The sequence below is a fragment of the Camarhynchus parvulus genome, chromosome 2 (genome assembly GCF_901933205.1).
Source record: "Camarhynchus parvulus chromosome 2, STF_HiC, whole genome shotgun sequence".
NCBI classification, from domain to species: domain Eukaryota; kingdom Metazoa; phylum Chordata; class Aves; order Passeriformes; family Thraupidae; genus Camarhynchus; species Camarhynchus parvulus.
Window position 1 is genome coordinate 104389249 of NC_044572.1, and position 24877 is coordinate 104414125.

General features: G+C 39.5%; 2 protein-coding genes across 7 annotated transcripts in view; one reads left to right on the top strand and one right to left on the bottom strand.

Annotated features, from left to right (window-relative positions):
- Positions 1-8518, top strand: part of GREB1L (GREB1 like retinoic acid receptor coactivator) — a 132151-nt gene extending 123633 nt beyond the window's left edge. For all 5 annotated transcript variants that reach the window (XM_030969324.1, XM_030969348.1, XM_030969341.1 and 2 more), the window contains 4 exons: positions 952-1093; positions 2225-2425; positions 4136-4274; positions 5630-8518. In XM_030969324.1, the coding sequence (XP_030825184.1) occupies positions 952-1093; positions 2225-2425; positions 4136-4274; positions 5630-5793 (646 nt within the window). In that variant the 3' untranslated portion in view covers positions 5794-8518. The remainder of the gene's footprint in view (positions 1-951; positions 1094-2224; positions 2426-4135; positions 4275-5629) is intronic.
- A 363-nt stretch (positions 8519-8881) lies between these two features.
- Positions 8882-24877, bottom strand: part of ESCO1 (establishment of sister chromatid cohesion N-acetyltransferase 1) — a 33205-nt gene continuing 17209 nt past the window's right edge. The window contains exons 8-12 of one of the 2 annotated variants that reach the window (XM_030943246.1): positions 23304-23435; positions 15896-15985; positions 13260-13403; positions 12240-12427; positions 8882-9880 (exon numbers count right to left, since the gene is read on the bottom strand). In XM_030943246.1, coding sequence (XP_030799106.1) covers positions 9733-9880; positions 12240-12427; positions 13260-13403; positions 15896-15985; positions 23304-23435 — 702 coding nt within the window. In that variant the 3' untranslated portion in view covers positions 8882-9732. Of the gene's footprint in view, positions 9881-12239; positions 12428-13259; positions 13404-15895; positions 15986-16570; positions 16694-23303; positions 23436-24877 lie in introns of those variants that run through there. The other variant, XR_004060515.1, reaches the window with a different exon arrangement.

Genomic DNA, 24877 nt, shown 5'->3' on the forward strand with positions numbered 1-24877 from the left:
TTTCCTTCAGAGATAGCTCTCCTCCCTGCTGTCACTTGAGTTTGCAAGAAAAACAGATGAAAACATTTCTACTATTTCCTTCCTCCCCACCCCTGTGCTCACCTGACTTCATGCTAAAGCATTTGCAATAAACCAGCCGTATCATGGGCCTTTATTGCTAGCTCTCATCACAGATTGAAGAAATACCCGATAATTCTTCTCCCCAGACAAGTGAGTTCCAAATAAACCCTGTCTCTGCTGGCCATAAATGGCCCTGGTGCTTCTCACCTTGGGCTCCTGCTGCTATTTCCAGGGATCCTGTGTGTTTAAGCAAGGAACTGGAGCCTGTCAGTGCAAGCTGGTGTGACTTCTGTGTCAGGTTGACTCATGAGGTGGGAGTCAGCCCATAGAAATGAACAACATCATGAATAGTGGAGGACTAGGGTTACTTTCCCAGCAGCTTTTTCTCCCATAGCCAAGTATTTGTTAAAGCCATATTTTACCCCTTGATTCCAGTTTATGGAGAAATATGTCATATGGAACTGGTTTGTTCAGAGGTGGAGGTTGGTCACTGCAGAACTTCTGCCAAGTCCAAAATACATAACACAAAAAACCCCAAACATAAAAAGAATTTTAAAAAAATTAGTAAAGGGTGGGGAGAAAATGTTTGATGCCAGTGTGTGATGAGCATGAGAGCACAATCCAGATTTGGTGTGGGGAAGAAGCACACAGGCACACTGAAAAGTGAAGATTAGTTTGGGTTTAGGGTGACCAGCAGCTGCTTTCCTAGACCAGGAGCGCATTGAAGGAATGAGTCTTTGGAACTCTGCAGAAAATGTGTACTGGCACCGTATCAGATGATCTCCAGAACTCTCTGCTGAGCCCGCAGTGGTGCATTTCAGCAGGGGGTGTGTGAAGGTTGTGCACAGCAACCACACAGCTGGTTTAGTGATCCTTGTGTTTAATGTCCAGGTACTTCTGTGAAGATGTGGATTTTAATCTGAGGACCAACAGCAGTGGCCTCCTCATCTGCCGCTTCAACAACTTCAGTGTCATGAAGAAACATATTCAGGTTGGAGGACAAAAGGACTTTGTTGTTAAGCCAAAAATCATGGTAAGTCTGGTGTACTTGAGGGATAAGATCAGGACCTGTTTTCCCTAGAAATCACGAATTCTCTAGTACTTTACATTTATTTTGTGCTTCTTTGATGTTGGACATTCATGGCTTAATCCATGGTAGGGCTGCCACATCAAAAATAGAAAATGAGAAACATTTTGCTATTCATAAATTACTAAAAATCCTCCTAATCTATTAGAAGATGGACTGAGATTGGGAAGAGTTTGGTCTAGCTCTTCAGTGGTATCTCTGATAGAGGAAGATTTTGCAGACTCTGATCCAAAGCAAGCAAGTTGTAGCAGATTCAGTTTTTAAAATTCAGCACAGCCACAAGTTTCTGGTGTTTGCTGGTTTGTGATGACTTTCAGTCCTTGCACTTCCTAACAAGAACTAGGCTGAAGAAAGGCTCTGAAAACTGCAACCTTCTGAAATCCCCCCAGGAAATCCAAGTATTTATAAAAATATATCAAATATTTTACACAGAGTATGTTACACCTATTCCAGCTTTAAATGGAGGTGTGTTTCAAAGGATTGTCTTTAATCTAGGAATCTTACAGTTTGTGTTCCTGGTGGTTTTGAACACATCCCACACCATCTTCCTTTTAAAAAAACACCTCCCATACTTCACAATTTAACTGACTAAACTCTGGGTTTAAGTATTTTTGGGTTTAAGTATTTTTTAAGATCATTTTCTGATTTTTCTTTTCTTGTGGTTGCAGTGGAATCTGTAGTAACAGACTGGCCTATGAGAAAACTCCATAGAAAACAAGAAAACATAGAAAACATCCATTTTTATGGATGACTCCACACCAGGAGTATGTAATATCATATAATGCCCAGAAGTAAGGCAGGATGAAGGCCACTGGGACAGTTTGAACTCCACATTTTATGTCCCTTCTTTAGGCAAGCAGATATCCACGGAAGTACATAGCAAGCAGAGAATGAGGAATTAATTTATTTCTGTGCTTTGGTGCAATGTGAAAATCGAATGGGGAGTTTTGATCCTTTTGTTCCTCTTCTCTCTCTTCCTGCTCTGTCATGGCAGTCCCTTCCCCAGTTAGAGGAACTCCAGCAGATCAAGTACACAGAGTAGGTGGGTTAAAAGGGTTCCCCTTGGTTTCACTGCAGGTCTCAGACAGCGTGGCACCAATAATGCCTCTTCAGTACGTCTGTGCCCCTGACAGCGAGCACACATTGTTGGCAGCCCCGTCTCAGTTCCTCCTGGAGAAATTCCTACAATATGCAACCTACAAACTCTTCCCCAAGGCCATCCACAACTTCAAGAACCCGGTATTGGCCATCGACTGCTACCTGAACATCGGGCTGGAGGTACAAGAGATTTGCAGGGATGATGGGGACAAGAAAATGCAAACCTTTACTTCAATACCTTTGTTGTGTTGAAATGCCCTTCCTCAGCATCAAGGGTAATGCTTGAAGACTTTGGTCTCAAACAGATTCTGCTGCTGGAAGTAAAGGACCAATCCACTGGAGGAGCTGGTGGTGAAGCCTCCAGCTGGCTGGTGTGGGTAGAGACCAGAGGTCTGTGATGGATTAATGTGACTGCTGGGCTGTCCCAGGTCCTGCACTTGAGTCCAACAACTCCATGCAGTGCTGCAGGCTTGGGGTAGAGTAGCTGGGAAGCTGCACAAAGGAAGAGGACCTGAGGGTGCTGGCTGACAGCAGCTGAACATGAGCCAGGGTGTGCCCAAGTGGCCAAGAAGGCCAATAGCATCCTGGCCTGGATCAGCAACAGTGTGGCCAGCAGGACCAGTGAGGGGGTCATTCCCTTGTACTCACAGGGGAGGCCACACCTCAAATCCTGTATTCAGGTTTGGGCCCCTTAGTTCAGGAAGAACATTGAGGTGCTGGAGCGTGTCCAGAGAAGGGCAGTGAAGATGGTGAAGGATCTGGAGCACAAGTCTGATGAGAAGCAGCTGAGGGAGCTGGGGGTGTTTAGCCTGGAGAAAAGGAGGCTCAAGAGAGACCTTATCAATCTCTACAACCACCTTAAAGGAGGCTGGAGCCAGCTGGGCTTCTGCCTCTTCTGCCAGGTGACAAACGATGGGACAAGGGGGAACAACCTCAAGTTGTGCCAGGGGAGGTTTAGATTGGATATTGAGAAAAATTTCTCCATGGAACAGACTACCTAGAGTAGTGGTGGGTTCACCATTCCAGGAGGAATTTAAAAGTTGTGTAGATCTGGCATTTGGTAACATGGTTTAGTGGTGAACTTGGAAGTGCTGGGTTAACTGCTGGAGTCAGTGATCTTGGATCTCATGGACCCATGATAACAGTGGGATCTTGATGAGTGTAACCTAAACAATTCTGTAATTTGCAAAGGAATTGGGCATGTCTGTCTGAAATAATATTTCATACAAAGCAAAAACCAGAAAGTGATGCCATTCTTGACAAAACCTGGTGTTCATCCTTTGATGCTTCTGTTTTTATGAACCTGAGTTTCAAGGAAATTAGATTTTTGCAAATATGTTCTAGATGTCTGTAGGTGGGGAATTTAGAATTTTTGAACCTAATGGTCAGCTTGAAGTGGGTCTGGAGCAGGGTCAGTGTCTAACAAGGGTGCTGTTCAGACAAATTTTATGGAGGTCAGTGGTAAGATAGAGGAGGCACCCTTTGTTATATAACAGCCATCACAGCACTGAGACACAAGAGTACTTGGAACCCAAAGCACCAGGATTTCCCCTTCTTATGGAATCACTTTGTTTGATAAATGTATCCTTATTAGAATAACCTGTATAATCTATATAGTCATTATACGCAGGTAATTCGTAGAAGAAAAAAAATCAAACTGAATTACAGAAATAATGTGTTGCAGACTTGATGACCAAATTTGAATCTAGAGGTTTATTCCGTGTGTTACTTCTTTGGGAAAGTTTGCTCAGTACTGCAATCTTGTTGGATTGGATTTTTATCAGAGCACCAGCTGACTTGCCTGTTATCACTAAGCTATATTCCATTCCATATAAGTCATCCTTAGACATTTCTGAGACAGAAAGCATTTCTTTCCCCCTTGTGTTTCAGGTGGCCATATGCTACATTAGCTCTCGCCCCCACTCAGTCAATGTCAACTGTGAAGGGGTGTTCTTCAGTGGACTTCTGCTCTATCTCTGCGACTCCTTCGTCGGTGCAGACCTCCTCAAGCGGTTCAGGTTTCTCAAAGGTAACCTCACTTCTCTGCTGGGCATCCTGGCTGCCTCTCTCCAACTAATAATAGCATGGATGAAAAGGGAAAGGCAGAGGAATAAACAGCTTGATTAAACAGCTCCATTATTTTCACAGTTTGTTTTGGCACTGTTTTCAAAATAAATAGATGGAGTGGTTTTTGAGGGGTGTATGAAACTTCTGTTCCTGTTGGCAGATAATTGAACCTTAGGTAAGCGTTGATAAATGACATTCATTAAGTTATTTTAAAGGGACATCAGCAAGGATTTTGGAAATCAGGCAGTGAATTGTGCAGTCAGCAACTTGAGAGTTGTGAGCACAGATGTTAGTGATGAGGACAGGAAATTCTGCTCTGGCAATCAGTCTATAATGGCAGTAAATCTTCAGTTCTGTAAATAAGGAAGGCTTTTAGCTGAAGGACGATTTGGTCTGCCTCACCAGAACTTGATAAACCTCATAAAAATATTTATTGTCTTAATGCTGGCAATTAGCAAATTGCCAGAGGAATTCAGTAATGCTGAAGTCTGTTGCAGAGCTCCAGTGCAGTTGTGGTGGCACAGCTGAGCTGTTTCTCTCTCTTGCTGACTGAGGATAGTGCATGTGCAGGGCTACCATAGGGATGACCCTCAGCCAGTTCCAAGAACCATATTTTGAAGTTTGCTCCTCTGCCCCCTTGGGCCCTGCAGGGCAGGGACAGAGGAAGAAGGCACAAAGATGTGATGGAGATGGTCCTGAAGGTGTCCAGTTCTCCTGCTTATTAAATGATCATGTGTAACACCAGGTGGAACAAAGTTTGTAAGTTTCTTAAGCCAAAGAAGAAATTGCAGACTCTTAGAATGCTTTAGCAAGGACAGCTCTCATACTTAAGGAAGTCAGTGGATTTTCTTAAGTCAGTTGTGAGATTGGTTTGGCTTTGTAGAATTTCATCATTGATCTTCTACAAACCCAAATGTTCTATGAAATAAACAAAAAAGTAGGCTTTATTATTTGGGCTCAATTATCAGTAGTAATTTAAAGATCTAGTTAATGTTCTCTGTGCTGCAGTTGACAGTATTAGCACTGCCTGTCAGGCAGTGACATCCTGTGATCCAAAGCACACCCTACACCGTACTTGCTTCTCCGTGTCTGTGCCTTCCTGCAAATGGACACATTCATTTCTGCCCTGAGGCTCAAAGGATTGATCTGAGCCTGGACTGGCTGATGGTGATATCACTAGTTGGTGACAGACTCTTCTAATACTACTTTTTTCCTCCCTAGCAGCAGAGATTTCTTTAAAGTATCTTGGGAAAATCAGTGAAGGAAATGAGTTGTTGTTGTTGTACCTCAAGAATCTAACGTGCTTTTCAATTGAAGGTGCCACCCTGTGTGTCATATGCCAAGACAGAAGCTCGCTACGGCAGACAATAGTCCGCTTGGAGCTGGAGGATGAGTGGCAGTTCCGACTTCGGGATGAGTTTCAAACTGCAAACAGCAGTGATGATGAACCACTCTATTTCCTTACGGGACGCCACATATAAGCTTCGCTGAGACACCACTAACAAAAGAAAAAAAAGAACTTTTTTTTTTAAAAAGTACAATCACTGTGGAGCAAAGTGCAACCAATATTTATCTTGACTGCTCTAAAGGATTCCCCACATTCTGAAGTAGCTTTATTCTTTGGGGTAAAATTACCACATCGGTTATGATTTAAAGGATCCTGGATTCCAGTTATTTTCACATCATTCACAACCACTGACACCAATCACACGGCCAACTAAGCTGTAGGATCTGGGAAGAGGATGTTTTGTCAAAGAAGAATCCTTTTTATATTCAGCTGAGTTAGGGGAAGAAGCTGCTCCCCTCTTGCAGCTGTAAGCTTGAATGTGTTACATGAAACGCACCCTAGCACGTGGAATTTATCAAAGATAGGTGGAGGAGAGCCCACCGCGTCTCTTCAGCTCTGTGCTGTGGTACAGGAATACTCAGGGGTTTGAAACTACAATATAAAGTAGATATTTGTATTACGAGTAATAGTCTTGTTCTCTGTGCAGTGTTAGTTTAAAATTTGTAATTGTGTACGTATTGAAACTGTCTTTGGCAAAATTTCCACAGGTGTTCGAAGTTTACTACTTAAACCTGAACAAATGGGCAAATGCATGGCAGGCACTGTGCACCCATAGCAATGGTATTTTGCCCCAGCAGGCACCCCCTCCTCAGCTCCAGGGCCCAAAACAAAAGGCTGCTCAGAGCTGTTCTCTTCAGTTAGAGGCCAGAGTAACTTCCCAGCAAATCACCCTCAGTTTCTCACTCTCCTCAGAGCTTTGGAAACTTGCAGTCCATCCCTCTTTGTGTATGGAAATGCATCCTCCTGTTGTCCGGTGCCTTTGTGGTGGACTGCCTGCAACTCCCTCTCCATTTCCTTTACACTCAACTCCAGTTGGCTGCAGAGCTGAGATCAGGTCTGAGTTGAACCCTGTATGAAGCAACACAGCAAGAAATGCGCAGGAGAATAACAGTGCCTGAGCTGGACCCAAGAGAAACAGAAAGTATTCCACTGTAGCTCCAAGGAGGGGAGCAGAGGAGAAATCCCAGGGAGCTGGGACTGCTCAGGACTCTCCAGCAGCAGAGATGTGTGAACACATCACCTGAAACCATCATCCACGTACCTCTGTGAACACTGGCTCTGCAGCAGCCACACACTGTTGTATTTCCAGCTGCAATACTGATCCTTGTGAAGGTGTTCCGGAATTAACTCAATGCCGCAGCATTTGGCTGTCAGAGGTGTATGCAGCAGGGCTCTGCTCCTCTCACACTCAGCAGGTGGTGTCTCACTGAGGTTTGCACACACACCCCCCAACAATCATCTTTCTGCACATCATGACCCCCTCTATCAATAAGAAAAATGCAGAGTGTTCTTAAAGGCTATTCAGGAATATGAATTTACTCCCCAAAAAAGCAGTGAAATTAATGCATCTTTATACCTGACCTGCAGTCATTACAGAAGGACCTGCCAAAGCTGCATTTTTTTTAAGGCATAGTGTTAATTAAGCAACTTTTTTTATCTTGTGAAGAGATGTTTACAGATGAATAAACATAATATATTTGACAGAGGCCAAAGTAAAATGGTTTGCATATGTCTGTGTTGATGTAGCATTATTTCTGATGCCGTAAATTTAGCAAATTTCACACGAACAACCCCTTTTAGTAAATCTATTTTTATTTTCCTTCAGATACAACCTGCCTTAGCTATTTTAACACTGGGAAGATGTAGGGATATACAAGATGATTCTTGCAGCGTTTGCTACATGCCTGAATGTATTCCAGTAGCTCTGGTTTTGCCAGAGGGCTTAAGGCCAGCCCCAAGTCTTAGCATGGTGTAGAAAAGTGACAGGTATTACATGTTCAAAAATGGTTTCCTTTTTGTTCGTGTATTTGATGTTTGCACTAAGTTCTTAAAATTCCAGGTGCTGAGACTACCAGGAGGAGCTAGCCCACTGGTGGAGCAGAGCAATATCATCCTGAGGGCTGAGAGTGCATTTAGAAAATCAGTGTATTTGCTTGCCTTTACCAGCTAATAGTACACCCATTTCCTTAGTGCTGTCCCCTATGGAAGCAAGGAGTTTTGGTAATGCTCTGGCCAGAGTGCACTACACCAGCCCCAACAGCACAGGCCTGTCCCATGGAACACTTTAAACTGGCTGCCTGTGAATTCCTGGCAAAGGAGACCCTTGGTTGACAGGCACATGATTGCTATTCCATTTTGGTTTTAAGACTTGCCATTAAGGCCATTCTTATGAATGTATGAAAATTGGCCAGCGTTATACTTTACCTGTAGATGTTCTTGTCTATTCACAGGTTAAAACTGAATGTAAACTGAGATTTAAAGAATCATATGCAGATGCTTTTTGCTTAACTTATGTAATTGCTTTTTGTGACTTTTTGAAGAGGGTTGAAAACGTTGCTTTCCTAGTGTAAAGTTTTCTTAACCAAAAACTTGGTGAATCTAGCTTCACTAGTCAGTCTACCTCATGTTACTGTTTATGAACTGAAACTGTCTGAAGTTGTGGCTATGGTATGTTTATAATGTGCTTTCATTAAATTTGAATATATTAAGTTACCATTTCAGACTGCATCTCTCTTAATGGGTCCTGCTCTTCCTTTCTGAGCCCACCACAGAGGATCACTTCTAGAGTTCCTGTGCACCTGCACTGCTTTTCTGCCAAAGCTCTTTACAGGCTGCTGACAATCCCCATGGAAATTACATGTGGCAGCTTGGAAACAAACAATCTCTGCAACCCAGAATTCAGCACTGTTCTGCTACTCCAGCTTTAAGTACTCTTGAGTATTGTTTGGGATGTGGTGCCAGGTCTTTGCTTGAGCTCTAGACCAAGGCTAAGGACAGCACACCATGAACAAGTACATCCTGACTGCACACAGGTTCCAAAATGGAAACAAATGCTAAGTTTAACGAAATCTTTCCCATCTTTCATTAGGGTTTTAAACTGTTACGCAAGACTGAAGGTATCCCCACTCACCTCACCTCACTATAAACGTTTATGAGGATGGTCTTGATCCAGAGCTCCTGAGGGCATTGATCTTCAGCATGTTATGTTTTTCCCACCAAGAAAAGTATGAAATACACTGAAGATTCATTCACACTTAGTATTATACAGAGTAACTTTAAAAAAGCTATCAAGTATTTTATTTTTAATCTATCTACATTATGTACAGATCAAGAAAGGCCACAGCAGTTTTTCAACATACAAACCCTTTGAAAGAGGAGAGATTTATGAGGGAGTGACAAGTATCAAAGTGAAGTCCACTAACAAAGGTATATACTCAGTACAATACTTGAAGAATGACAAGTACACCAGTCCTTGGGCTTTTCATTCCACCTTTTACTCCAAAACTAATCTGGGGGAGAAGGGGACAGGGGCCACAACAGGATTCCGATGCTGCTGCCAGGGAGCAGGGTACAGGGGCACCCCGGAAGGCACTGGAAGGCCTGTAAGGGTTGTTGCCCACACTTCCTGCCCCAATTCCACTGGGCACAGCCTGGGACTCTGTCAGACAAGTGCTGGTAGTGGGAGCTGGGGCAGGAGCCCAGCACTCCAGTACTGGGAAGCACTGGTATATCACCTCAGTAAGAACTTCAGCATGTACTCGTCAGCCAGACTAGAGTCTTTGCATTAGTTTACAGTCCACTATGAACAATTTTCTGCTGCATGTAAACATGAATAACTAGATAAAATACAATCAAACTTTTGTAAAAGTTAATAAAATATCTTTCTTTTAAAAAAACAAAGTTAGCCTATTACTGCATTGTTTACAATTTTAATAAAATAGTACAACCGTTTGGTTGTTACCAGTCCTGAGTTCACTGTAATAAAAATGGCCCTGGCTTCTGCTGAAGGTCTGCACCCACTCCATGCAGTTTGGCAGAAGTCTCCAGTAAAAACAGAATTCCTGCAGAGCAGTTAAGTCTGGTGCTGTCCATTGAGGAAGTTGTATACCAGGAACTGGCCAGTGCCACAGTACTGTGTTGCAAAGAGCTTTCCATCAGGAGTGGGGTCAGAGAAAGCAATTTCTTCCTTGCTTAAGTATGAGCCATATATGAAGTTGCTCCTGTTTACAAGAGGGAAAAAGGAAAAATTAAAGAAGATAATTACCCTCAGAGAATCATGAAAAATATTTATGGTAGTAGGTGACAAACGATTAATTAAGTGGCACACACTCAAAAGGAAAAAGTTCTGATAGTAGGAGATGGGTCTATTTATAGGATTTATCTCCTCCTTCCAAACAGCAAGAAGGACCACTTGCTCTGGGAGGGGGTTTTATAAGGGTCTGGTGTTTTAGAAGGAATATTTGTACAGAACAATTACATCAAGAGTTCAAATTCAGAGTTCAAAATAAAAAGTTTGAATTAATTCCAAAGATTTTTTAATAGAAAAGAGACCACTAGGGCTGTGACTACAATCACTGGGAATGAAAACAAGCTATGAATCAAGTTGGGGTGCTTATGGAGAGGCCTTGAGGGACCAACCCCAAGGCATAATTTCTAAATACACATTCAGTAATTAACTATACAAAAATAAAGAACTAACTTGTTCATGAAGAGTATTTCCTGTATGCTTTAGTCTTATTTGAAGGGAGAGTGGGAATCAAGTGATAGCATTCTAATTCTCTAGCTGGCTGTGTGAGCAATTTTAGAAAACTAAATTCAGGGTTTAAGACCTCAATTGGTCTTAAAGGGGAGGTGTTATTTTATCCTTAGAAACAGAAGAAACTCCCTTTAGACTTAAGTACTTTCGTTTCTATAAAATAACCAGAAATGTACTTAAAGAGCAAGCAGGAGCTTCACTCATACAGACATCACCATTAAATACTGAGAAAAACATAATAAGAACAGAATCCTTTTTAATTACTACCAGCTTTATTCTCTTCTCTTTCATGTGTTCAGGAAGATGATTTTGCAAGGTTAAGACTGACCAGATTTCTGTGACTCCAAGGTACTGTGATAGCCTGAGTGAAATGGGGCAGACATTCTCAAAATGAACCTCGGTCTGTTACGATGCCTTCAACATTTTGAAGTCAGGATTTTGCTGGTTACCAAAATTATCCCATTCCAAGTACCTTTTGCTATGGAAAATGTTTAGGTTTAGGCTGCTGAACAGATATAAGTGCTTACTGCCATCCCAAAGCAAGTCTCACTCCTCTCCTTTGCCTTCTGCAACTTCCTAGGCTCCCTCATCTACACCAGCTCTAGAGCTCATCAGACCTTTCTACAACCAGTAATGCACCAGAATAATGCAGAAGTTTTTAGTGAATACAGCAATGAGCTACTGGAAGGCCAAACAAGCCCCAGAGCACAGCAAAAGGGGAGGTGCTCTGCATAGTAACGAGGAAAACTGAGGCCTCACTATCTGGAACAGGTCATCAAAATTGATTCTAAAGGTCCTTTAGGGCTGTAGCTGAGGAAGTAACTTCAGCATCATTTTGGGAGAGAAATCTTTCCTTTAGAAATAGTTTCTAGGAAGCTACGGAACACACTATTAAAAATCTGCCAAAAACATAAGCAAATCATCAAGTTAATACACTTATGTGAATACAGCTTTACTGTCAATAGGTCAGCCAAAACATGATCTGATCATGATTTGCTCCACCAGCTGGGCAAGATGAATTGTGCATGGCAAAACAGCTTTGCTGAGCTCTCCAAATACCCAAGGGGGTGAGGACTGGCAGAGACAGCAGTATCCGTTCTAGAAACTCCAACAAGATGAGGCAAGCACAAACCTGACAGCCCAGCCATCGTTAAGATTCGAGCAGTTCTTGCCATTATTTAGAACTGACATTTAAACTTCTTGGAAAGAAACCTAAGGTTTGGAGATTCAACATTTTTAATATTTATCTAGACAATAGCACAGATGTTTGAGTCCTTTTTATGGACTCAAACATTCAGCTGGAATACACTCACCACTAGCTACTAAAGCTCCATGGAAACTGAAAATATCCAGAAGGTTCAGTGAACCTGAGGATATATAAAAGAGCAAAAACATAACAACAGCTGGAACCACCAGACTATACCCAATAGTTTGGTGCACTGGGTTTCTGTTGCTTCCCTCTTGCTACCTCTAAGTAATGGACAATCAGCCAATGGTTGGGTCTCAGTCCATGGGTAATCTCACACTTGGACCAAAGACAGTCTTGTGCCCTTTAATCATAATTACTGTGGAGGAATTTCCCCCTGGGAGTCTGCCAGGGTGACTTGTTACAATTACATTCAAAGATTTCTGCGAAAGACAAACGACTGTAGAGTACTGACATTAGATACTGAACTCCACCTAATACTGGAACTGTCAACTGTGCTCAAATCCATATCCCCAGCAGCACCAGCAGCTTGGAAATACAAGCATGAGACACAGAAAACAATCAATGTCTTGCACTGAGTTCTGTGTAAACCACGTGTGGAATGTTCCCCTCTCACCTGAGACACTCTATCATGCGAGAAGCGATCTTCTTGCGGCGCATCATGCTGAACACCCAGATCCGACTGATCCCACAGATCGCAGGCTCTGGAGAAGTTGAGCAGCACCACGCTTTCTGTCTCTCAAATATCACCTTCTCATTTTCTGAACTGATTTCTGGAACCTTCTCTTCTATAACTCTGTAGCCCTGCAGATGATGTAAAAAACATTAGGCACTTTATAAAAGCATCACTACTGAGTGAAGAAAATTATTAATGTTTCATTTATTTCAGTTAAACATACTTGGCTGTTAAACTGCCTTGCCAAAAAGACTGTAATTTTACATCTCATTTAATTTCTCAGAACAATTTAAAAAATCGAGCAAATTATAAGAGGTTAAATAAAGAAAAAACCCTCTGAAGTTTCTCTCACTTAAAATAACAGCAACAAATAATCCAATCCTTATTACTACCTGTATTAAAGTGTTTGCATCAATTTCTCTGGCTTTGGCTAGGATTGTTTTGCTTGTTGTCTGATACTCCCAAGGGACAACAGAAAACAATACAGTTTGGAATTAAGAGACAGATTATGTGACATCAGTGATTTGTACTACAATGACTTCTTGTCCTGCCTTCCAGTGCAGTTCTGTCCTCTACTTTTATTTCCTGTGGAGCTGTTTGACCCTATGGTGATTTGACTCAATCATACAGAGCATCCACTCTTTCATCCATGTTGGATTTCTGCTGGGTAGGGAGCTGAACCTGCTTGTTGACAAGCAAGAGCACAGCCAGAGCTGTGTAACAGCAGAGGAAGAAAAATTCCACCCCTCAGCTGTATCAAGTTTTTAAATTATGAGGTCTGAGCCATCCATGTGTCTCTGCTCAGTATCAACCACACAAAATTGAGTAACCACATTTCAGAATGGTCCAATCACCCAGTCTCTTCCTCTGTGGAACAGGCACACACAGAATAATAATTTGCTGTGTGAAACAGTTATTAAGCACTGACATAGATTATCTTTCTCCAATTCAATCACTTACCCACTGGATATGTTCTGCAATTAAGCAGCCAATGACTTTTTTGTCATTAGAAATAAAAAGAAGAGTTTTAGTTCTAGAGTAGCACATGAGAGGAGTTTGCTGAAATCCCAAGTCATTGTCTACCATTTCTCTGATTTCTTCAACCTGTTAAAATAATTTTAAATGCTGTATAAGAAACACATCTAAATGCACATTTTTATAAATTTACATTAAAATCACAGATTTGCAGAAATGTATTAGGGTATCTAGAATACTGAAAGCTATTCCAAAAGTTAAGGATCAACCCAAGTAACTTGCAACACATCATCTTCATAAATGTTTCTTAAATAATAAATGTTTCTTAAACAATACTTGTCTGGAAATAGGAAGAGTAGTGACCCCTCAGACAGCTTCTATTAAGTCCAAACTTCATTAGACAAAGGCTAATAGAGAGAATGCAGATAATCAAACAGTGAGTTCTGATATTTTAGAAGTCAATTAGACCTCCAAGGAAAGTTAAAGCAGTTTAGGATTTTTTGTTATTTTTGAGGTCTTGAAAGAACTAATCCAGTAAGGGTTTTGAGCAGATAACAGCAGGCACAGTGCCAAGGCAGGTAGAAAATACAGGCATTTGTTTTAAAGGAATAACTATTTTCTCTTTCCTTCAGCTTTTTACTCCTCCACTGGATTTTCAAAGAGCAACTGAAACTAAAAATAAAATTTTGTTTAGTTTTAGCAAGTTCAGAAGAAACAGATAAACTCCAATGTGAACGTAAACGAAAGCTTATGCATGAGGTGATTATTCACTGATGGATTCCTGAACCTACATCTAGACACTGGAATAGCCTCTATCATCCCTCATCTCCTGTACGACAAAAAAGGTGCCCTCACCTATGGTGCATTAAATGGCATAAGCTTCTTGAATACATGCTGTAGTTACAGCAGTAATGCACAAGGAGAATTACTGGTGCTGTGAGTATCACAGAATCACAGAACAGGTCAGGTTGGAAGGTACCACATCTGGTCCAACCTCCCTGCTCAAGCAGGGCCATTCCAGAGCACATGGCACAGGATTGCATCCAGACAGTGCTTGAATATCTCCAGTGAGGGAGACTCCACACCCTCTCTGAGCAATCTGTTCCAATAAACAGGCACCCCCATAGTAAAGAAAGTCGTGTTAAAAATGCTTTAAAAATAATTTTTAACAGGTGTGAATTACTCTCTATTTTCCCACCTTCAGGTACTAATTATTTAATGACACATCCTATTATCTGAAACACCTAGTAAAACTTATTCTTGAAATCAGGCACCCATGGTTATGACAGCTGTAAGATTCTATCAACTTCGGAGAACTACAGAGAACTCTGTCCTAAATGACTTAATTTGCTACAGTCTTCCTTCTTTTTCTCCAGCCATTATATTAAAAAATGAATGTACAACAAATGTACTAAAATTAGGGGAATCCCACAAGAAAAATAAAACTTAAAGAACAAACTTATCTGCATCAAATGGGAAAACTTGTAGTTTCTTGTTAATTCAGTAAGTTAGACTAAAGAAACCTGCTACAGCCACACCAGAGCTGTCATCCATTCAGCCTCCAGAGGTCCCTTCCAACCTCAACCATTCTATGACCCTGTGACAGGGATACTGTAAAAAGTCCCTATTAGCCACAGCAAATCCCCAGCTAAGCACAGTCAGTGCCAGGCTACATGGAAACGACACTTTCAGATGTACGAACAGAGGTTAGCCAGTAGGACACCGAAATACCAACTGCTCTAAGTCCCCATTAGTGTGCTGGGCCCAGTTTTAGAGCTCCAAGGAAGACATGAGTCATGGCACAATTGGAGATTAGCTAGAAGACAGCATGATAATGAATGGAGATCTAAAATACATTATTTAGGAGTATAAACTAAAAAAACCAGCACATCCAGTCAACCTCCTTAAGGTAAAAAAATCCGTTTGTTCAGGCACAAAAAATCTGCTGCAAGGAGGAAAAGAAGAATGTTTTCTTTAGCTATGGCAGAATGATTAGTACTAATCAGCTTAAATTGCAGTATGGAGATTCTGTCAAGACAGATATTCATCCTAATGTTATGGTTAGCAAAGCACTGTGATACAGTCTGAAGAGGTCAGACAAACTTCTAGTGGTAGAATTTTTAGAAAGTCATCAGATGCATCATAATCACAGCAAATTCTGCTTTGGACATGACAATGGACTAGATGACTTTAAGGCCACTTTCCACCTAATTGTGTTTTTATCAGAGAGTCACGTAGAGAATGGTGCCACATTTGTGCTGTGTTAGAAAGTTAATCAATTTCACTTCATTTAAATAAAACGTGAAATTTATATTACATAAAATATCTGTCAGACATTCTGCAAGGGTGCTTAAAACAAACCAACAGCAAACTTTACAAAGTCAGTTGGCTGATGTTCTTCCCACCCCTGCCCAGGCCCAGCCTCTCTATGAAGAAACCAGCAGTGCTTAAGAGTGAGGCACCTGACCTGTCAGTGGAAAAGGGAACAGAACCACTGCAGTTTTGAGTCCAATTCAACTGTTCACATGTAAATGACACAAACTTTTCTATGAACATTCTCATTACTTATATGAAAACATCTAACAAAGCAAGACATACAAGTCCAGTCCTTCTCACCGTACCTTTTTAAGTGCATACTTTGGGTCATCAGGTAGAACCATTATTATCTTTCCATCAGGATATTCAGCCAAGATTCTCTCCTTTTTCCAACCCTAAATAAAACAAACACTTATCTAAATCATATACATGATGTACATTTACAAACAGAAGCGGCAAATTATTGTTCTAGACACCGAATTTATGCAGATTTCACAGAATTTAGCAGTTGCTTTGCTAGAGAAGTAAGCTTCATCTAGCCATTTCAAATGAGCATAACAGATAAAATGTTATTTATACAATAATTTATACAGTAACCTTACTATATCTAAGAAATAATGTGAAAGCATCTTAAAATTTCCCAACTAGATTTTTCCCCCAGAACTGCAGTGCAAACTCAGTTTTGGAACAGAAGTAACAAATTCAGCTCACATAACTGATTTCCAAACCATGTAAATACTTATTTTTTGAAGTCCAGTGTATGAGAAAGCCCTAAGTTTTATTAGAAGATTTCTTTTTAACATAGTTACCTCCACAAATACACACTCAGTTTTAAAAGTCTGGCATGCGAAAGACCTCCAGGAGGTTCTAAGTGAACTGATTGGCATGCAGCTGCCCAAAATGTAAGGAATAGTTTATTTTGTTACTGATCATAATTGTTAAAGCCACAAGAAGGATACTAGAAAAAAATTTATAACTACCTTCTAAGAATCTAATAGGGAAGGAGACTACGTTGTGTGTATCTGAAGTATAAACATACTCAAAAAAATAGAGGTAATTAACTCTTCTTCAGATCCACACTCGTGGTGAATAATGAGCAGTACCTGCATGGAAAAAAACAAAACAAAAAAGCCACTTAAATCTAGCAAGATGGGACTGGTAGATATTAGAACTCAAGTTGCTTTGATGGGACCTAAAAATATTGAATGCAGAAGTAACTTCAGCCACTAAAAAGGCTGATCTACAAGTCTTACTTCAAAGCAACTTCAAATAAAAAAGTCTTTGAAGAAACAATACTGATGGAGTGATTCTCACTGAAATCTGTACCTTCCCATAAAATAAAGTTTGACTGAAGACCAAGCAATGGAATTTGGCACTATATGAATGCCATATATACTACCACAAAAAATGTTGAACTTCAATGTTATAATACTTAATCTGCACCTCATTTTATTCATACTGATTTTACTCCTTTACCCCAAGGAGCACATGAAGAGAAAAATTTTAGAAAGGTATCTACTTGCTGCTAGCCCTGAAACTATTTAAGTATTAGTTTAGCACCCAGCACAGCAATTGTCACAACACAGACACCATTTTAATCCTGTCTGCTTTTCTTCTCAATAATAACTGAACAAATGAAGATCCTACTTGCATTTATATATATTATGGTCTGAACACAAAGGGCAGTAAACAGCAGTGTCATCATTTTTAGGGGAGCAGGAAAGTGTAATTTGTGGGATTGTAACATGTTTTTTGAGACTGTCATCAGGAAAAGCATCAAAAATCAGGCAAGGATTACTACTCTCCAACCTCAAACCTTACCTCTCTCAAATTTTTGTCTTTTTCTGCCATTTGGCTACCTGTTTGCTCTGCAAGAGCTTTTTACAGCCTATTTAAAATCATCACTCAGGATATAAATACAATCTGTTTGATAATCCTGCCATTACAGCATCCAGCCTGACACAAGACTAATGAAGAAAATTCAACACTAATTTTTAGGTTAAGGTATCCTGTTAATGCCAGGTACTTCCACAAAATGAAATCAAATAAAGAATAGAACACTTCTCAACATCACAGTATTTATGCCTTTAAGCAACAGTATATTAGCACAAGTCTAAAAATCTGAAAAAATGCAGTAATTGATTCTCAAATGTATAGGACTCACTGTTTTCATTACTGACCACCTGTTCATCTTCTTAAGTCATCTGTATAATATGGAGACTGATAATATTCACAGGAGGGGTAGTTTCTAAATTGAAGTATTTTGGAATTCAGAAATGCATCTTTTAGATGCAGCTTTCTAAAAAGTTTCTGCAAAGCCTAAGCTCATCCAGATTTTTACTGAAGCTGTTTTACAGTCATATTGAGCCTTTAAAGTCATATGCAGCTCTAATAATGTTATAAAGAAAAACTATGATTTTATATATTTATCTGCACCTTATTGCTGAGTTTTACTTCCTTTAAGCCAGACAAATGGAAGCAATGCACAAGACTGGTCACAATTCTGTGATATTATAACACTGAAGGGAAAGTGCTAGAGCTGCAGCTGGGACTAATCCTATTAGATATTTACAGTACACAAAATATGCTTTAGTGTCAGCATATTCATGTGGTCTGAAAATGACTTCCCTAAACACACCTATTAACAGTTTTTAACCAACCTCCTACTATTTTAACACTACTAAAATACTACAGTCTGCAGAGTATTTCAATCACTGAGAACTAAAGTAGGACTCTTTCAGCAGGCAGATAACAAGAACACCTCAGTAGATTAAGAAACAGAAGTCTTATATCTGCAATATATAGTATTCTACTGCAATGACAGAAAAACTGCTTTCCCTTTTCTTTTAATTGACATTACTTTAGGACACAAAGACTAATTTACTGTTAAATCAGATGCCCAAGCATTGATACACATCCCCTATGATGGCCAAGGAACTTAAAAGGAAAGCTACTCTTCCCACAGGGAAACATGTTCTGCAAGGCCTGGAGTAAAAGCACATGATCACAGCACTCATCCCTGATACTGCATGTCTGTGCCCAACAACAGATTACCTCCAGCCAGCAGCAGCAAGGCAGGCAGAGACCCTTCAGCACAGCTGGGCACACTGGCGCTGTAAGGGGGTGTGTAAGCACTGCAGCAACACCTTCCTCCCCTCCATGTTGGGACTGTTGATCCTACAAGGATTTGTAACTGCTTGAGAAAGTAAGGCAACTCTGCAATGCACAGTCAGCTCCTTCTTAGTCTAACTCTAACTTCCTCCCAATTCAAACAAGAATAAAGGCTGCTTCTGCTGTGTTTATTAAGGGGAAATGGCAACAGGACTACAAAAGACATCATTACAAAAAGGGCAATAGAGAGAAGCACCTGCTACCAGATCATGAAATAGTGTGGACAGTAGCTACCACTACAGAGTGCAGTTCATTGTTTTCACTGGATATGATGTATGTACATAAAAAATGAGGTAGAACAGAGGTGTAAAGATGGTTCCAACATTAATAATACAGTAACTAAATGTTCAGTGCCCTGTTTTTCATGAATTATGTTCTGCTTATAGTTTAAAATAATCTCTGATGTAGATTTGTCTTTAAAAGTGTACGTTATCAGACATGACAGCCTGCTTCCCAGGAATTTCCTAAGTTTTTAGAAATTCTTACATATGAGTAGGAAATGATACAGCAATGCTGATACCTTTCTGTTTATGCCAGTTCCGGCTTTTCTGTACTCACTATTTCTCAACTGAATACAAAAACATGAAAAAAAAACAAACCAGTGCTTTTTTCCTCAAAAATACTGAGGTACTAAGGAAAACATGGTTAATACTGTATAATTTTTGGTCTTCACTATGAAAAGCATTTATGAATTTTTTCCCTAGTAATGAAGTCTAGTGTGAAATTTGTAAACTATTGTCCTTGACAATTTGCAGCAGAGAAATGGGTCTGCTGCATTCTTCTTCCTGACAAGTACAGATATTCGGCCTCTCCTTCCTAGGCATGGAATGTAGAGAATGAGTTTTTCACTGCAGAACACATTAAGATCCTTGGACATAATTTCTAAACTATTAAAACTTCTCACAGAAGAATCTAATGGTAAGAACTTCATTTGTAACACTATTTTTATGTCTACAGATGCACTACTTTTGGAATTAATGCACATCAAGACAAGTATGAAATCCTTCTAAGATAACATGAAGTTCAGCACCATCTTCAATCCCAATATCCTATTAACTTCAGATGCCAAGAAGTAAAATATTGGTTTTCTTTCAATGTGAGAATCCTAAGAAGCTCAGAGACTAACTTGGGTACAGTTACAGCAGAATAGCTATAAACTTATCAAGATTACACAGCCCAAATAACAGTTTCCCCCATTTTCTTAAGCTCAAGATATTTTTAACTAAGAAGATGAGCTTGAAATACAAACACATTAACTGCAATCACATATGACACCTGAATTCACATTTACTAACAAGGTTTTGGCTTTGCAACTTCAGAACACCATTAAAAATGCCTTGCTCTTACAAAAATATTTTGCAGAAATACTAAGTTGATCCTATGTGGTATGAGAGAGAGGATGCAGAATTGATACTGTGTAGTATCACAGCTAGAAGATTTTATAAAACTGAATCATTTATCCATCCCATAGAGTTGCCCATCCTGCTGGAGCTAACACCTGATGTGTATATCACTGCTCAGTGCACACACACACAAACACTAGAATGGCATCATTTGTCTGGAGACTTTCAGATGTCTGAAACCAGAGGAAATTGAGACAGATTGCTCCATTTGTCTGCAGCTGGGGACATCTCTCATTCCTGCTCCAGTGCTATCCTTGGCCATCTTACCTTCTTGTTAATTTAATCTGCATGCTTCTATTAATAGAAAATGTCACCCTTAGGAAAACAATCCTTGCCAATCTTCTGTTCTCAAATCTAGAAATTGTCATTACACTTGTCAAATTTCCTCTCTACACACAAGGCCTAAAATTACCCTAACATCTCTGTCAAACACCAATGACAAAGCAAGTATTATCCAATACTTATTCCTTGTTAGCCTGTCCTTCTTTTGGGGTCACCATGGTATTTCTAGAGATCTAAACAGATTTTTTTACTACAAGGAGTAAGACAGGCCTTTAAAATAAGCCACCTAACCACTGTATTTTGTTGAAGATAATAAGCAATTTATTATTTTCATGCAAACTACCTTCTGACTACTCAAAACTTTTAAAAAAACCTACACAGCACCTCCAGGCAGGTGGGAAAGACATTAACAATAATGTCCATTTTCACAGTTCAAAGCAAGGAACTCTAGCATGATAATGTACATAGACCTACTTTTTTGAGTCTGTGAAATGAATCATTCATAGAACTACTAAGCCCATAACAAGAGATGCTTAAAAGGGAGAAAAAAATGAGAAAAATTTTCTCCAGTCAGACTGGGACATCATCATGTGGCATGGAGAATGTGAATGACAAGAGAATGACACATGCTTATAAAATCCCTTAGAACGGTCTCTGAATCACAAGTAATGCCAAACACATTAATTACTTATAGAAGAGTGTCTGGAGACCTAAAAAGTAACATGTCAAGGTCACGGAGACCACGCGTTCCTGGACCAGGATGTCTAACCAAGGAGTTACCAGGACTTTCCCTAGTACATTTTTTTAATCCCCTGATGCTACTGTCCAGTTAACACTGTCAGGGCAAGGAAGACAATTAAAATTTCAATGCAATTAACTACATACAAATATCCAGAAACCATCCTCCCAAGAATCCTCACTAAAAACCTCCTAGCAAAACTAGGAAAATTAGCAATCATTCCAGTATTTCTGGATGACTAAGAATTAACAAGTAGTCACTTGGTGTACTAATTCACTGCCAAGAAGGCTTATCTTAAATTGAAGTTATTTTCTAAGAGGAGGTGAGAATGTTTCTGTCACAATACTATCAACCAAGAACCAGTGACTCCAGATCAAATGACTGGTGGTAAAAACTCATCCATTTAGAATGGCAAACGTTACTCATCCATGCAGAGAACAGCATTAAGATTGTTAAGAGGGAAAAAAAAACAGAGGGGAATTTGAAGACCCCTATGAGTTCTTCTTTCACCTCTTACTCTAGTTTCCATTCCAGAACAACCATCTAAATCATGGCTCTACAGTCATCTACAATGTCATAAAATACAACAAAAGTCTCAAGAGATTACAGAGAGACAACTCTTTACTCATTGAACTATACAAATAATTTGCTTGAGTACATATTGTTGGAAGTTTTAAGAAGATGGCTAGCAACTGAGAAAACAATAGGGAAAGCTTTTTTCAAATTAAAAGCATACCTAACTCTGTATGAAATAATTTATGGCTGGTTTAAGGCAGTCTGCTCATTCACTTTCATGCTAATTATGTAGCTACCCTAGACATACACACAAGTGTGAGATTTCAGCTCTTTCAACTTCCAAAACATCCAAAACTTCAGTACAGCTTCTTACCTACATGAAGCTACTGAACTCATGTGCCAAAGAGCTTCTGTCCAAAAGAACTAAACATCATCTTCTGTGAATTATGTTTACATCTTTGGTAACATTCAAGATCTGAAAGTACTTGGGTGGGGAGAGGGAGGACAAACAGGAATAAAATGGGGAAACGTGTTTATGCTGCCATTTTAATGTAGTGAGTCCCATCACAATTTCTGCCCAGTCCCACCCAACGATGTACCTAAGGTGTACCAGAAGAGATCTCTCCAGATGTCCAGATAATTTGGCAAAAACTAACCAAGGACAGAATAAATACCAAAACTATTCACCAGAGACTTTCAAACACTTTAGGGATGAAGATATATCTTTATATTTGCAAACAGTGGGATAAAAGTATGCTTGAGATTTAAGAGTAGCCCAACAGCTATTTGGTGCCTACATGAAACAAATAGGTGGCCTCAGTTCAGTTATCCTGGAGGTCTTATCTACTCGAGTGTAGAGTACTGAAGGTAACATGTATGATAAGAAAATAGACTTTGTGGATTCTGTTCTGGATTTCAGACATGTGAACAGGCATTTCCTAGGTCTTGTAATATCAGCTAGTGTGAAGTAGCTGATTTTACAATATACTTGAAATTATACAGAATTTTTCAAATCTGAGATTTAATGAGAGATACTCAGAGACAGCATATATAATGAAATTTTCAAATACATATTTTAAAGATCACATTCTCATAAATTCAGTATAGCTTCAATATGCTATGAAATTGTATCAGTTGAATTCCTAGGCAGTGTCTCCTCAAATTACACATAATTAATGGAAAAGTAATTTCTAAGTCTTCTAAGATCACACACTTAAAAAACCAGGACAGTCAGCCCTTCATCTGACTATTAAGTCAACTGCTGCTGCAAACCCCAGTTGTAGAGAAACCTGTATTTAATACTTTCAGAAGTGACATTCCTTTGTTTTCCTATCACTACCCTCACACCTCCCCAAGATCAGATAATTGTAGCAGAAGTAATAATATGGCAATGAAACACCATTATTGTGCTAACTATTTTTATACATAATATATAACCTGTCTACCATGGCTCTTAAAAACATTTATTTCCCAAAGTGGATGATTTATGGCCTACTGTGATAATAATTTATTAAAACACAACATCATATAATATGAATTGTAACTAGTACAAAGCAAACAAAAGATGCTGTTTATGTCTTTCAAAACAGAAGGTTTTCTTACCACATATTTAACAGCACTTATGAACTGGTTGTGGAATAACAGATGTTGGGTTTCATCTTCTGGATTTGACACAGTGTAAAGCATTCCACAAATATTACAGGAAATAGCACCAAATCTCTTCTGTCCTCCATCCTATTAAAAAAAAAAACAAAACCAAACCAATAACTCACAAAGCAGGAACTTATCGATTCCTTGCACATTAAATACAGGCAAACAGAACTTTCATTGAATCAGGTATCCCTCCTAATAGCATATCTCCTGGAAAATCAACACAAAGACTAAAATGGGGTGAAACAGGAGAAACAAGCACAGAATTTAGAATTTCATCTTTCAACAACCCATATACCCTTAAAAGGCACAGGCATCAATAAAAAGGCAAACTCTACTTTAAAAACAGTAGCTCCACACCCATTACTTTTGAACAAATTACTTTTATTCTATGACATACAAAGAACAGAGATTTCTTCCTTCATTTCACCATCTGCTGAAATATAAACATCTTCCACAAAGAAAATTCCCATATCCAGCCCCACACTACTTGGTTTTCCCCACACTTCTGCTGCTGCCTTTGGTCGTGAGCTGCTTTGAGGTAGGCCACAGGTGAGCCATTTTCCTCAAAGTCTGGACGCTTATCATAAAAAACAAAAGTTATGGAAGCAATTATTAAGATCAGCAATATGTCTGCAACAGCTGATCACTACCTTCTTTGGTTTCTAATAAAATCAAATATTTCAAACAATTTTTTAGACACTGCATAGCAGCTACACTGCAAATGGAAAATCATACCGCTCATGACCTTCTAGGTTCTCCTGCTACACTATATGCAACCATTACCAAACTCGGAGCGCCACTCAATACCTACAGCTTTTTGTTTATGCATTAAAAATGTTATTAATCTGGGAACACGCTCAGATTTTGGAGAGAATGCCTAATAAAGAGTTAAGTATCAGGTGCTGGGGCTGCCTTTTGCAAAGAACAAGAGAATACCAGTTAGAATAAAATCTCTAGCCAACGAAAGCATGTGTTAGTTACAGCTTAATGCTCAACTACTTTTTTTCCTCTTTAATTACATCTGGAAACTGAGCTTATATAAGCAGCAATAAATGTCACTTTTAATTTATTTTAACATACATCACAAGCAATAGAGAAACAGGAACTTACTGTATACTGTAAACCAGTATACTACATAAGCAAAAAGACATTTGAGGATGTTTTTTAACATTAAATTGGTCTGTGTGCGCAATTTGCAAGGAAACAGATCACATGAACTTAATATTGTTTTCTAAGAGCTGAAAATATTTGTAGTAAAAAAAAAACTACAGAAGAAAGCACTTTGCAACACTGAAGTGTTTACAAAATATTTTCTATTCCTTCCATCTTCAAAAACATGTCTACCAGCTAAAGAACAGTTCAATTCTCCACACAACAGCAGCTTATTTCAAAGAAACATTAGTGCCATCTAAAGTGTAGGTACCAGTTTCTTTCCAAGAAGAGACTAAAGGCACAACAGGCCAGACAAACTCAGAGTTGAACATCTCCTTAGGAGCACATCTATGGAACTCAGTCAAAAGAAA